Source organism: Heterocephalus glaber, unplaced genomic scaffold (genome assembly GCF_053883595.1).
Source record: "Heterocephalus glaber isolate CG9 unplaced genomic scaffold, H.glaber_assembly_v1.0 deba00001687, whole genome shotgun sequence".
In the NCBI taxonomy this organism is placed as follows: Eukaryota; Metazoa; Chordata; class Mammalia; order Rodentia; family Bathyergidae; genus Heterocephalus; species Heterocephalus glaber.
Window position 1 is genome coordinate 27322834 of NW_028258412.1, and position 13375 is coordinate 27336208.

Genomic DNA, 13375 nt, shown 5'->3' on the forward strand with positions numbered 1-13375 from the left:
CGCCTGTCCCCCACATCCTGACCAGTGCTGTGCATGCAGCTGTGTGTCTGAGCGTCCGCCCATGCTCTCTGCGTGGAGTCCTGTTGTCCTGAGTTCTGCCGGAGCACGTCCTCCCGTAACTCGCCAGGGAAGGGTGCACAGGAGGACGTGTGTGTGATCCCTTGGACCTCTGAAGCACTGATGGGGAGCTGGGGTGTCCTGCCCACCGTCTCCCTGGAGTGCTGTCCTCTGTGAGAAGCCTCTGCTCTTCCTGGTCTCATTTCCTCCCGTGTTTGCGTGACCCCAGAAATGCACGTTCCAGGACACACGCAGCCCCTTCCATGTCCGAGAGCCCCTCTCAGAGGCAGCACTGCACAGCAAGCACACAGCAGGCCCTCACAGTCTGAAAACTCACTGGAAAGTTCCAGAAATAAACGGTTCTTAGATTTTTAAACTGTGAGCGCCATCCTGACCCTAAGATCTCAGCCATGCATGTTCCACTGCTTCCCGCCCAGGACATGAATTCACTGCCCGTTCATCCAGTGGGTCAGCACGGGGCACACCTCCGGCCTGGGAGTTCCTGTGCACTGCCTCAGAGGTCACCATGCGCTCTGCAGACAGCCCTCACCTGGGCATCCCCACCTGTCCTGTCACAAGGCACTGTCACCTGAAAAGGTGAGCCCAGTGCAGGAGAGACGGGCAGAGGGGCAGAGAGGCTGTCCACCCCTGCTCAGTCATCATCGTGCTGTTCTTGGTTCTGGTGTTGGCCTCCTGCTGCTCCTGGTTTCTGTCCTGGTTGCTGTCCTGGGTGCGTCTGTCTACAAGGACGTGGTTCCTCCTAGGTTCAGCACTCTGCACAGCGTCGGAACACTGGGGGTCTGGGCAGGTGGTCTGCAGATGAGGGGCAGCTGTGGACCAGGCACAGGGCAGGCGGTAGTGGGGACAAGGGGGTGAGGCCCAGGGACATCAGTGCCGCTGATGCCCTGGGGCTAGGGAGGCTGCTGTGCTGGATGGAGGCCCTGAGTGGAGCACAGGCAGGGGACTGTGGCCTTCCAGGCCAGGAAGCGGGCAGGGCCTTGGCCACAGTGTGCAGGGGCACCAGGGCTGAGCAGAGGCCTGTACAGGGTCTGCACAGAGGGGTGTCATGAAGAGGTGTGGAGAAAATCCCAAGATTGCTGGACACCATTGCTGTGAAGTACACAGAGCTGTCCAGATGGGGTTCGGAGTGGGCACTAATCGCAGGCGCAGGTGTGGCTTGGCTGGGACCAGTTCTGCAGGCATCAAGAGTAGAGGGATTTTGGGCTGGGGATTTAGCTCAGTGGTTTCAATGCCTGCTACGCAAGCGCAAGGACCCGAGTTCGATCCCCGGTACAAAAAAAAAAGAGTAGAGGGATTTAGAGTCGTGGCACTCAGACAGGCTCTGAGATGCATGTCAGCCAGACAATTTAGAGATCCGGGAAGGGAGGCTGAGAGGCCTGGTGCAGACGGGGACCTGGCCTGGGGCGGCTCAGAGCGGCCGTGCATGGCTGTGTGCAGGTGAGGAGCTGATTCACCGCTGCCTCTCAGACACTCAGCAGCAAACGTGTGAGGATGTCCTTTCACTAATGTCAGAGGCGTGCCTTAGGAAGGTGTGATGCGAGCTGGTCATCCCAGCACTCTGGGAGGCTGAGACAGGAGGGTTGCCAGTTCAAGCCCAGCCTGGGCAACTTAGCAAGACCCTGTCTCAGAGTAAAAGATGAAAAGCACTGGGGTTGCAGCTCAGTGCAGGGTCCCTGGGTTCAACCCTCTGTACTGTCCAAAAATAAAAAAGTGCACTTGTTTCCCGCCATAGAACTTCAAAAAGCAGAACTTCTCAGACCTTTAGCAGGAAGCTGGTGAGATAGAGGGCTTGGGGAGACGATCATCAGTGCCTCCTTGCTGGTGAGGAGGTGCGGCCCGGTGCTCTGGGTGCGGCCAGCAGCTTCCCTTTCCAGAGCCGGCTGCTTCTCAGAAGACAGCAGGCACTGCTGATGTCCCCCTGAGCTGGTGCAGTGCCCTCAGTGTGTTCATTAGAGAGCATCACATTCAACCCATTTAAACCCAGTGCTGGCCAGGCACAGTCCCACATGCTTGTTGTCCCAGCTACATGAGAGCTGGGCATGAGGCCGAGAGTTCCTGGCCCCTCCTAGGCGACATAAGACCCCCTGAGTGAATTAAATCAGACACAAGCTCCAATATTGCATGGTTTCTTTTATATGAGTCCTCTTAAAAATACCGCGGGTATGTGTTTCTTTTTAACTGTGATTCACTTTCCTCTTTAGTAGGTACAGTTCTGTTCAGATCTGTTTCTTTGGGGGAGCTTTGTTTGACAAGGTCTCGCTATATAGTTCAGGCTGGTCTTGATCTCACTAGGTAGCCCAGGCTGGCCTCGAACTCCCCCATGATCCTCCTGCCTCAGCCTCCCCAGTGCGGGGATCACAGGCGTGCGGCACTATGCCAGGGTGTTCCAGTTCACCTCTGCAGCATGTGATTACAGCATCATAGGGAAAGGGTAGGAGCTTACTGAAATGCAAGTGCAGCAGGTTGTCCACCGGCAGACACGGCCCGGTGTTCAGCTTTGGCTGCTCTGTGCCGCTCTGCGGACCCATGGCTGTCCCGAGAGCATTGCCTGCCTAGGGCTCATCCAGGAGGCATTTTCAGGTCTGGGCTTTTGTCTCTTTTCATACCTGGAGACAGTCTGTTTCTCACCGCAAGCTCCGCTGTGCTTTTAACATTGTACCTTCCGCTGCATGGAACATTTTGAGACATGGGGGGCTCTGGGGCAGGGTCCGCCCTGCACAGCGGCACTGGAGGGAAAGCATCGCGTTCGCTTGCGCTCCGTGCAGAAAGTGTTGGGGGCTGCACCATGTAGTTAGTTGGTGCTTCATTACAAGGTGCTCTCTTTGTTCCTAGGACTGGAATGCCTTGTTTCCGCTACAGTTTGGATATCCTGGGGTTCCTAGGCCAGGACAGGTTGGGCTTAGCTTCCCTTCTGGGGTGCACCCGGAGTGGGTCCTCATCTCCAGAGAGAGACACCAGCACCCTTCGAGGATGGGGTGGGGGCACAGCCCTTCGGGGACTTGGCTTCCTCTTCTGAGGAGGCTTTGTGGCCACTTGACTGTTAGCAGGGCAGTGGGTGGAGGAGGAACTCAGTCCTGCGGAGGACACTGTACCCAAGGGAGGGTGTTGGGCCTGATTTCCCAGGAAAAGCCTGCACTTGAGCCCTCCCATCCTGTCCTGTGGCGTCGTGTCCTTGGTCTGACACACTGTGCGGGTGCGGGGTTAGAGAGGCGAGGCGAGGGGTTAGAGAGGCGAGGCGAGCGGAGCTGTGCTGCCCACGCCCTCAGTACCTTCCGCCCACGGTGGCTGGGCCGTGGCCTTGTGATGTCCTGGGGCCTGGTGCCTGGGTGCTGCCTGCTGTGTGAGGTGGGTGTGGAGACTGCCCCGGGGCCAGATCCTGCTCTGAAGTGTCAGGGTGGTGCTCTTCTGGGTCTCCCTGGTCCCTGAGATACTGACACTGAGCTGCAGAGTGACGGCGGAGGGGCCAGCCGTGTGTTCTTGACAAAAGCAGTGGTGTTAATGCGCCTGTTGCGTTTCCCTGCCTTGCATGCAGGGTTTGCCTGTTTGTTTCAGTGTTAACTTTTCCAGTGAACCAGGTGAAAATCAAAATACGGTTCATTCATTGGAAAAATCCTTTTGCTGTCCCTGAATGAAGGGGAAATTGGACTCTGTGCAGCCAGAACCCCTGCTTACCTGCAACAGGATTACAAATAGAAATCCTTGTTACATCTTTCAGCCTGTGCTTGACACTGGCTTTGAACATTTTCCAGAAAGGAAATGTGAAGCTTTCGGAACTGCTGAGTATTAGCCAGTGCACAGGGATCCTCCAACCCTTGCATTTACGCACAAAGAGCATAGAAGCTGTGTGCACTGCCACTGACGACAGGACGCCAGGTGCCCGTGGGAACCGCACGTGCAGGTCATCATGCAGGGCAGCACTGACCCAGAGCATCGGTGTGGCAGGAACTGGGTCCTGTGGGAAGGGGAGGTTCCAGAGAATATGGGCCGAGGCGGGGCCCTCCCATGCCCACACATACCCACGTCACCTGGCCAGCTGTGCAGGAGCAGGGCAACCAGTGGCTCCCAGAGAGCCTTCCCCAGCACGTTCCAAGTTGGGGAGTGTGGTCTCAGGAGGGCCATTGTGGCGCTTGGGGCATCCCTGTGCCCGTTCCCTCCTGCTCAGCCCTGGCTGTCAGGGCACTGCTGGCGGTGCTGTACTGTGTCCTGTGTGGCTGTGGGCGCCGGGATCCACCCCGCCCTTGCTCAACCACCCTGCTGTCCCCACAGCACCTGTGGCAGCCATGTACTACAGCTACTACATGCTGCCCGACGGCACCTACTGCCTGGCACCACCGCCCCCAGGGATCAACGTGGCCACCTACTACAGCACGCTGCCTGCCGGGGTGACCGTGTCCAGTTCCCCTGGAGTGACGACCACCGCACCACCACCCCCTGGGACCACGCCACCGCCACCACCAACCACCGCCGAGACAAGCAGTGGGGTGACCCCTACCACCACCACCACAAGGTGCGTGCTTGGGCCGGGCCCCAGGACTGTGCACCACCTCCGTCAGCAGAGCAGTCATTGTACATGCCCACACCTCAAAGGCAAGATTGACAAACATGAGAGTTCCCAAGAAACTGGGCATGTCAGCGCGTGCCTGCGATCCAGCTATGTGGCAGGCCAAGGTGGGAGTGTTGAAAGTTTGAGCCCAGTCAAGGCTAGTCAGCAAGACCTTATCTTAAAAGAGAGAGGAAATGCTCTCAGCAGTGAAGTCTGGCCACTTGGAAGCATAAGTCTCAGCGCACTCCCGCCCTGCTCCTGTGCCCCAAGGCTGTCCTCATCCAGCTCCAGGATTGAGCCTGAGGCAGTCAGCAGAGTGCAGGGTTCCTACGGCTGGCCCCCCCTTAGCTCACGAGCCATGTGGGGACAGGGTGAGCCGGTGACAACCCAAGAGTGCTCAGCGCCCACAGGCGGGTTCCAAGGTGCTCTGTCTCTCGTTCAGCAGAGGCTCTTGGGAAAGCCAGCAAAGCCCCCAGATACCTGGCAGGAATGGCTTTGCCACTTGTGCTGAGAAAGCCAGGCAGGAAGGGTCTGGAGTTGTGCTGCCTTCTAATGTGACAAAACATTCGCAGGTGGCCCACGTTGGGTGGTTCTCAGAGGTAGCGCAAGGTGGGGGTGTTCACTGGGCTGAGACTGCGCCTGCCCGTGGCTCTCCCCTCCTAGGCTTGCTCTTCCATAGAAGTCCGTATCGTTACTGTTGGCAGCAATGCATTGGCCCTGTTAGTGTTGGGGACCTGTCGTCTTCAGAGTCTCCCACAGGTGTCGTCTGTGACTCTCATGTTCCCGCTGGGGACGGGAGGTGGCTCACCACGCTCTTCCCCACAGTGCTCTTGCTCCTGTGGCCGCCATCATCCCCCCGCCCCCCGACATTCAGCCTGTGATTGACAAGCTGGCAGAGTACGTCGCTCGGAATGGCCTTAAATTTGAGACCAGTGTTCGCGCCAAGAACGACCAGAGGTGAGAGGCAGAGTTTGAAGCGCTGGGCTAGGGGCCTGACTCCGTGGTGGGGCACTGGAGTAGCATGCCCAAGCCCTTGGGTTCTATTCCCAGCACCGACAACGAAAGAAAAGAGTTTTTAAGCATGTTGGTAAATGTGATTTGGGGGTTTTGCTTAGTTTTTTAAAAAATCTGAACAAGTAGCTGGACGCACTTATAATCCCAGAACTCTGGGAGGCTGAGGCAGGAGAATTGCCTTGACTTTGAGACCATCCTGGGCTACCTAGTGAGTTCAAAGACAGCCTGATCTACGTAATGAGACCCTGTCTAAAAAAGAGTCAATCCTCATTACCAAATAAAAAAATCTAGCCATGTAATTTCTTTCTTTGTTTTACCGTTTTCTTGGTGTGAATATCTTTAGATAAACGTATCTGTGCCTTGTTAAATTACTAAAGAGTTGGAGGGTGTTTAGCTGCTAAATGAAAGTGTGGGGCTGCCAGAGATGAAAAGCTGCTCTTCCTGCTTCGTAAGGGTCCACCTGGAAATCTAGGCACAAAACTTGCTTTAAAAGCTGAATCATGGTCTGTGCCTCTTGTAGTAAGTAGTAAAGTGTGAACGTGCAGCTGCTCCGCATCGTGACCCATGCCTCAGTCTCCCTGGGGTGTAGGGTGCGGCTGTGCCCCCCGCTGCAGGTTACTGTGGAGCGTCCTCAATGCACGGCTCTGGAGGCTCCCTGGGACCTGGTGCTATCTGCTTTCCATCCACAGGTTTGAGTTCCTGCAGCCATGGCACCAATACAACACCTACTATGAGTTTAAAAAGCAGTTCTTCCTCCAGAAGGAAGGGGGCGACAGCACACAGGTACGCGTGTCCAGCCTTGGGACAGAGGCCACCTGCAGAGGTGGCAGAGACCCTGGGCTGTCAGCGGCTGAAGGTGTCATCTGGCCAGCAGTGTCTGCCCCGTTCCTGGCCTGTACTGTCCCCACCTCCCAGAGAGAGACCTGGGCTGGCTCTGCCAAAACGCCCCCACAGGGTCATAGTGTGTTGGGAACTGCTTGTCTCAGATGTTCCAAACATTAAAACTCCGTTTCTTCATGCACTGGTCATCTTGGCCGCTGGTTCCGTGCAGCTCCCGTGGAGCAGATTCAAGGACTGCCCTTGTGTTCACTGAACAAGTGCCTGCAGCGGTCACTTCCACTATGTGCTATAAGTGCCAGGGCCGCCAGCCGCCAGCCTCGAGCCTGTGCCTGGACACCACCACCTGCCCAACCCTGTCAGCAGTGCCTTTCCATGTCCACACAGTAGCCCACCCTCTGCCTTCGCTCTCCTCACGGCGCAGATACCCTGACATTCACTGTGAACTCATCTCAGAGACATGGAGGCCCTGCTTATCAGTAGGTTTCTGAAACCTTTATCTCTAGTTGCTTAAACTGAAGAAAATTGACCCATCAGCAGGCGCTGGGCATGATTTAGGATTCTGAAAGTGCCCTCACTACTCAGGCTTCCAAGGAAAGGCGTTGCGGCCTGGGTCAGGGGCAGGAGCGGCAGCTTCGGCTGTTCCCCTCCTCCCGTCTCTGTGTCCAGTGAAAGGCAGACGTGCTCCTGTGTGGTAACATGTATGTTTGATGTCTGATCCTACAGCCTGTGTCTGCACCAGAAGAGGCCCCCTCAGACGCTGCTCCGGAGAAGCCAAGTGATGCTGGGGAGGACACTGTGCCTGAGGATGCCGCTGAGGCAGGGGGCAGAGGTGGCCCCAGTGGGAAGAAGGATGCAGCGTCCAGTAAGGGTGTGGTGGACGGGAAGCTGGTGAAAGGTGAGGCGATGCACCCTTGCATGGGGCAGGCCGGGCTACAGCCCAGTTGGTAAAGCTGGTCCTGGCTGTGTTTATTCAGCAGCCTGTTCTGAGCAGTTCTGTGGAAATGTTTATAAATCTTCACGTACGGTTCCATCCCTTGCAGACTTGTGCGGCTGTGTTTACGTGCAGACAGTGGCACGGGGAAGTTCACGTTCTTCCTAGTCAGGGGATCCCTTGAGCACCTCCAGCAGCCAGTGCTCACCCTCGCTGTCGCCCTCGCTTAGCCACCCTGCTCTGTCCCAGGGGTGTCTGTGTTGGGGGCTGCTGCAGGAAAGGCAGGGGACCAGACGGTTGTCTACTAGGAGGGAATGGGGCTGTGCAGAAAGGTGTCGAGACCTACAGGGAGCTGACACAGGGCTTGGGTGCTTAGTGACCTGGGCACAGTGTGCGAAAGTGTGTGTACACGGCACATAGGGGGCCTGTCAGAGGGTGTTGGTGGCACAAGGACCTGGGAGGGAGCTGTAGCAGGAGAGAAGTGAACGGGCGACAGCGCCTGCCTTCAGAGGGGCCTTTGTGGGGGGAACCAAGCTGTCACTGGCAGTCACTATCCACAATGCTTCCTGAGCACACGCATTCATCTCCTGCCCTTCCTGGCTCTCAGTGATGCAAACAAAGGCACAGACTGAGTAGGGGGCGGCAGCAAGCACCACTGCAGAAATCAGGGCCAGGCCACTGTTTGGTCGGAACAGTTGGCCTGGGGCTTGGTTCACAGAAAGGGAAAGACAGCTTGGGATTCAGAGGCCTTGACCACAGGGAGCCACTGTCAGTGCAGAGGGTGTCAGGCAGGACATGCTGGGGACCACCCCAGAGGCAGCCCCCAGGAAGGCCATGCACACAGCACCCCTGCCAGCTCGTCCTGTGACCCAGCAGGGGAAGTGCACTCCGGGTCCCTGTGCGTCCTGAGCCCAAGGTTTGATCGACACACGAGGAATCTCTGAAGCGCATCTGGAGGGACGGGAAGGTTGTTCTCATCAGTAATCTCTGTTCTCGTAATTAAAAGTGTTGTGAAACTAGCCCAATTGATGACTCCTCTGCAGAAGACTGCTTAGAAGTAAACTGCAAGCTTAAAACACAAGGAAAACACTGAAATCAGATTGGATGAGAGACAGCCTCAGTTTCCCAGAAATTTCACAAGAAAAGGACAGGTGTGGAAGAAGAGACATCCAGGCAGAATAGTGGCAGGCTGTCCTCCCAGGGGCAGGAAGACGGCCAGCGCGTCCACTCGCTGTCGCAGGGGTTGTTGGGGGGAAGCTTTGTGATGAAGACCTCTCTGGAGTGTGGAGTGAGTGTTGCCAGTGCTGGAGCAGGGAGCTTAGGCGTGCCAGCACTCTGAAACCATGGCCACAGAGCCACGGACAAGGAAGGCCTGCGTATCAGAGATTAGTAAATGCTCCTGGCATGGTGCTGCATGCCTCTAACCCAGCCACACGGTAAGAGGTTGAGACAAGAGGATCACTTGGGCAACTCGACAAAGGGCTGGGGGAGACTTTACTCAAAGGCATGCACCGAACTCCGGAACCCAGGGAGGGGCTGGGTGAGGTAGCTCAGTGGTAGAGAGTGTGTTCATCATCCCCAAGGCCCTTCGCGATCCCAGCACCAAACAGGAGGGAAAGGAGAGAGAGAGCCCAGGAGGAAACTGAGGTGCGGGAAATGGGGGGGAACCAGTAAAAAATCTAAGCAGAAATTCATGAGGAAATAATAAGACCAGGAAATGCCCAGTCACCAGGCATGTTCAGTAAAAAGCAAGTCCAGAGATACAAATGAGCGAGAAAAACTACATGTTTTTTTAAAAGTACACGGAGATTTTATATATATATATATATATACACACACACACTCGTAAATCTGACTGCCTTTGAAGACCAGTGGGAAACACAGAAAATGTGAATGCTGAGATTGGCCCAAGAAGAGATAAGAAGCACGGTGATCTGTGGGCCTAGAGCAGAGCAGAGCAGAGACCAGCCAGGTGAGGGTTGGCTAATTTGCCTCAAGACAGAGCGCCCTCAATACTGCCACGTGGAGCAGGAGGGACGGGCTTGGGGCTCAGCCTGGCAGGCTGCAGACCATGGCCACGTGCAGCAGCGATGCTGAGCTGTTACATGGGAGAGTAGTTACGGCCCTCGTCCCAGGAGCCCCGGCCTGGTTCCACACCCATCTGCTGTCACAGTTACCACGTTAGCAGATGGAGACCACTGAGCATCCTCGTCTCTGGAAATCTCCGTGAAGAAATTTCTTCAGAATAGTAATGAAGCTGGAAAAACAGGCTTTGCCCTTTGATCAAAAATGAAATAAGACATCACACAACTCCAAATGAATTCAGTATTTTAATGTTAAAAAAAGAACCATAAAAATAGAAGGAAATAAAGGTAATTTTTTTTATAATCTGGGAATTGAAAAGGACTCCCTAAGAATTGAAGTCAGTCATAAGGAGAGATAAATCTGTTAGAAGCAGGGCCTAAATAAAGTTAAGTGGCAGATGTCTCTTGGGAAGAATTGCTGACATTCTAGAAGAGAAAGGTTAATGCCCTCGCTGTAGCAGGGGCTCTTATAAATCAGTAAGGGATGTTGATCGCCACAGGAGAAAAGTAGACAGAGGACAGAAAAAGATGGTTCAGAAAAGAAGAAAAATACCCAGTAAATACCTCTTTTAATGTATCCTTTTGAAAACAAGTACTCAGGCAGGGGTGGTGGCACATGTGTTCCAGCCCGGAAGTCAAGGTGGCCCGGGCAGCACAGCCAGAGCCCGGCTCAGACAGTGCTCAGCATGCAGAGACCGAGCCACAGCTGCAGCATCCATGCTAAGAAGTGTCGCTTTTTCACATGGTAGCATTTCTACCCTGTTCACAAGGAAAGATGTTGCTACAAAGTGTTACAGCGGTTGTGACACCAAGGCATGGTCCAGTTGTGCATATGCATGTGCACACTTGCACAGCTAGAGAACACCCACTGAGGGTGTTCAGGTGATTTTGTTTCCGGACTTGAAGTTGAAGTTCTGCTTTGTTCGTTCATATTTCCGTAGCCTCCCCTTGAGAGTGTGTTGCTTTTTTTTTTTTTTTTTTGTACCGGGAATCGAACTTGGGACCTTGCACTTTTGAGGCAGGCGGCAGAACCACTGAGCTAAATCCCCAGCCCTGGAGTGTGTTGCTTTTGAAGTTAGGGATTAACAGTAGGCATTGCCTCAGAAGTAGAAGCCTATTTTATGTGGAAGGTGGAGGATTTGCTTGGGGCTCACAGCAACTCATGTTAGCCTGCCCCAGGCCAGGGGCTTGGGAGAGGGTGGGCAGCCGCCGGAGGGGCACTGGAGCCAGCCAGAAAAGCAGAGCTCTCGGCAGAAGGAGTGCAGGTGATGGGACCTTGGTCTCTTCAGGAGGAAGGACACTTGGGTCCATCTGTAATTCAGTGGAAAACCCTTTGGCAATGGCTGTCCGAAGGGCCCCCCATATGATCTGCAGAGAGCATCTGTCGCATGGGAGTCTGTCCTGTCATCGGTGAGCAAGGGAGCCAGGACGAGGCTGCGGTCAGCCATATCCTGCCTCAGCTCACTCCACCATGGAGTGAGTCCCTCAGCCACGTGCTAGGCCTGTGCAATGTGGGGTAAGGCCCTGTGTGCCCCATACTGGCAGGATGCACTCCGGGGTGTTCATTTCAACATTATACTTGTGGTACGAGGGATCAAACTCAGGACCTTGCGCTTGCAAAACAGGTGTGGTGCCACTGAGCTAAATCCCTGGCCCAACATTGTACTTGTTGATTGCTGTCTTCTCTATTGTGAGGGAAGAGATGCTGTGTGTTTTTAAAACATTCTGCATATATCTTAGTCTAGCACATTGAGTGATTTCATTAATGTTTTATGTGAAGTTTTCTGTCCTTTTAAAATGTTCCTTGACCCTTCGTTTATTAAAAAGACTGTGTTGCAATGGCAGCGATGGGTTCATTTTGTTAAACTTTGCTTAGCATGGAAAACATCGTACATGTACGAAAACAGTGTGTAATGCAGTAACTGCTTCCCTACATAGGGCTCTGTGCAGCAGGCGTCCTCACAGAGCTCACTCGGCTCTGTGCAGCCCCGTGGGCTCCAGTTCCTGGGAACGTGGATGGCACTGCGTGGGCAGAGTGCATGGCCACCCGCTCTTCTCCAGGAACCGCTGGCCCTGATTGCTTGTCTGTGACAGGTGCCTGTGTGTCACAGATCTGGGCTGGCTTGGGCTTGGCCTTTATTTCATACCATATGTGGATCAGGAGGCAGCAGGTGACCCCTGCACTGAGGCTGAGAGCCCTGCAGTGGAGCTGTCCAGCAACTCTCCACCCTCCCAGGCCGTGCCTCTACTTCCCACAGTCACTCCCTTCCGAGAGCCACTGGCTGCAGTGCACTGGAAATTTCCGGATCGTGGCTTACTTAAATACCCTGCATATGTCATAGCTCAGTGGTGTTTTAAGTAGAAAGCATCTGACTGCACCCAGTTAGCTGTTATTAGAGCCGTTGGCAGTGTCTGAAAGAACGGATTCAGGGCTTGCTGGGGGTGGGGCTGGGAAGATGTTCCCCTTTGGGCCCTTTATCATTCTCTTAGGTTTTCCAAGTATCCTATGGCAAATAAATTGTGCCACCCAAATTCTTATGCCAGTCTTAGTTTTCCTGTAGTCATGGGGCCTGGTCTAACGTGACACCTGTCGTGAAGTGGGCACCTAGCAAAATGTCACCAGTGGAGGAGAGGGCTCTGTCACTCGTGCTGTGTAAAAATAGGCTGCTTCATTAAGTCGGGACTTTGTAAAGACACCCTTTTAGAGCGGAGTTGCACCATATGCCTGTTATGCAAATTCAGTTACATGGTGAGCCATGAGCTTTTTAAAAAAGGAAAATGACATGAATTGACTGTCTGAGGTAGCAGGTAACCCCCTCTGGCGCTCAGCATGTGTCCCTGCTACGGCCCATGGTGACACTGTGGCCACACGGGCCATCTTGTCTAGGGTCGACCGCAGCTGTAGTGCGAGCCCTGTGCTGAGTGTGCTCCAGGGCTCACCCAGCCTGGCCGCAGGCAGAGGACATCTCAGCAGGGCCTTGGGACACTGCAGGTGCCCTCCTGCCACAGAGCCCCATATACGGTGCGGCTCCTCTGCAGATGCCGCCTGCACCGCCACGCTCACCCTAGGGGTAGGGCCTGTGACAGTTCTGCTCTGTGCTCTGGTTCCCTAAAAATGTATCACACTTCTCACCTTTTCTCAATAGCTTCATTTGCTCCAATAAGCTTTGCCATCAAGGCAAAAGAAAATGATCTACTTCCCCTGGAAAAAAACCGAGTTAAGCTAGATGATGACAGTGATGATGATGAAGAAAGCAAAGAAGGCCAAGAAAGTTCTAGTAGTGCTGCCAACACTAGCCCAGCTGCGGCCCCGCCCTGTGTAGTTGTCGAGGAAAAGAAGCCCCAACTTACCCAGGAGGAGCTAGAAGCAAAGCAAGGTTTGTCGCTAGCTTTTAAAGTTCTCAAAAGAAAGAAAAGATGTAAATATGAGATCTGGCTGCTAAACCGGAAATTCTGAGCCTGCGCTTAGCCATGTGGGCATTGTGTGCATGTCTGAACTGTGAGCCGTCCTCCTCGTGAGCACAGCCGCAGTGCCCCTGCCAATCTGTCTGGTAGACGTCAGCTCTCATGGAGGCCTCCGAGTTTTGACACGGCCCCAGGGCAAGGCTCAGCCTGCACTCCCAGCTCCGGTCCGCACCACCTTGGGAGATGCCCTTCCATGCCCTTCTGGGGAGACTGTCTCTCAGCAGAACCATCAGCCCTTGACAATATGTGTGGGGAAGTTCTCAGCTTGCCTCGTCTTCCTGGGTTGCAGCGTGGTGCTGCTCCCAGATAAATGATATCCTGCATTCAAGGAGTTAATCACAGCTGTATTTGCGGGGTTTATCTATCCTGGTTTCTTGCATTGCTTTTTCTGTGTACACACAGACAGATCAAGCAACACTT

At 54.4% G+C, this 13375-nt stretch overlaps 1 protein-coding gene across 5 annotated transcripts in view; it reads left to right on the plus strand.

Moving 5' to 3' along the window:
* The window catches only part of Sfswap (splicing factor SWAP), a 64997-nt gene that overhangs the window by 28056 nt on the left and 23566 nt on the right, over positions 1-13375 (plus strand). For all 5 annotated transcript variants that reach the window (XM_004844004.4, XM_087198363.1, XM_004844003.4 and 2 more), the window contains 5 exons: positions 4345-4585; positions 5447-5578; positions 6325-6418; positions 7199-7370; positions 12637-12867. In XM_004844004.4, coding sequence (XP_004844061.2) covers positions 4345-4585; positions 5447-5578; positions 6325-6418; positions 7199-7370; positions 12637-12867 — 870 coding nt within the window. The remainder of the gene's footprint in view (positions 1-4344; positions 4586-5446; positions 5579-6324; positions 6419-7198; positions 7371-12636; positions 12868-13375) is intronic.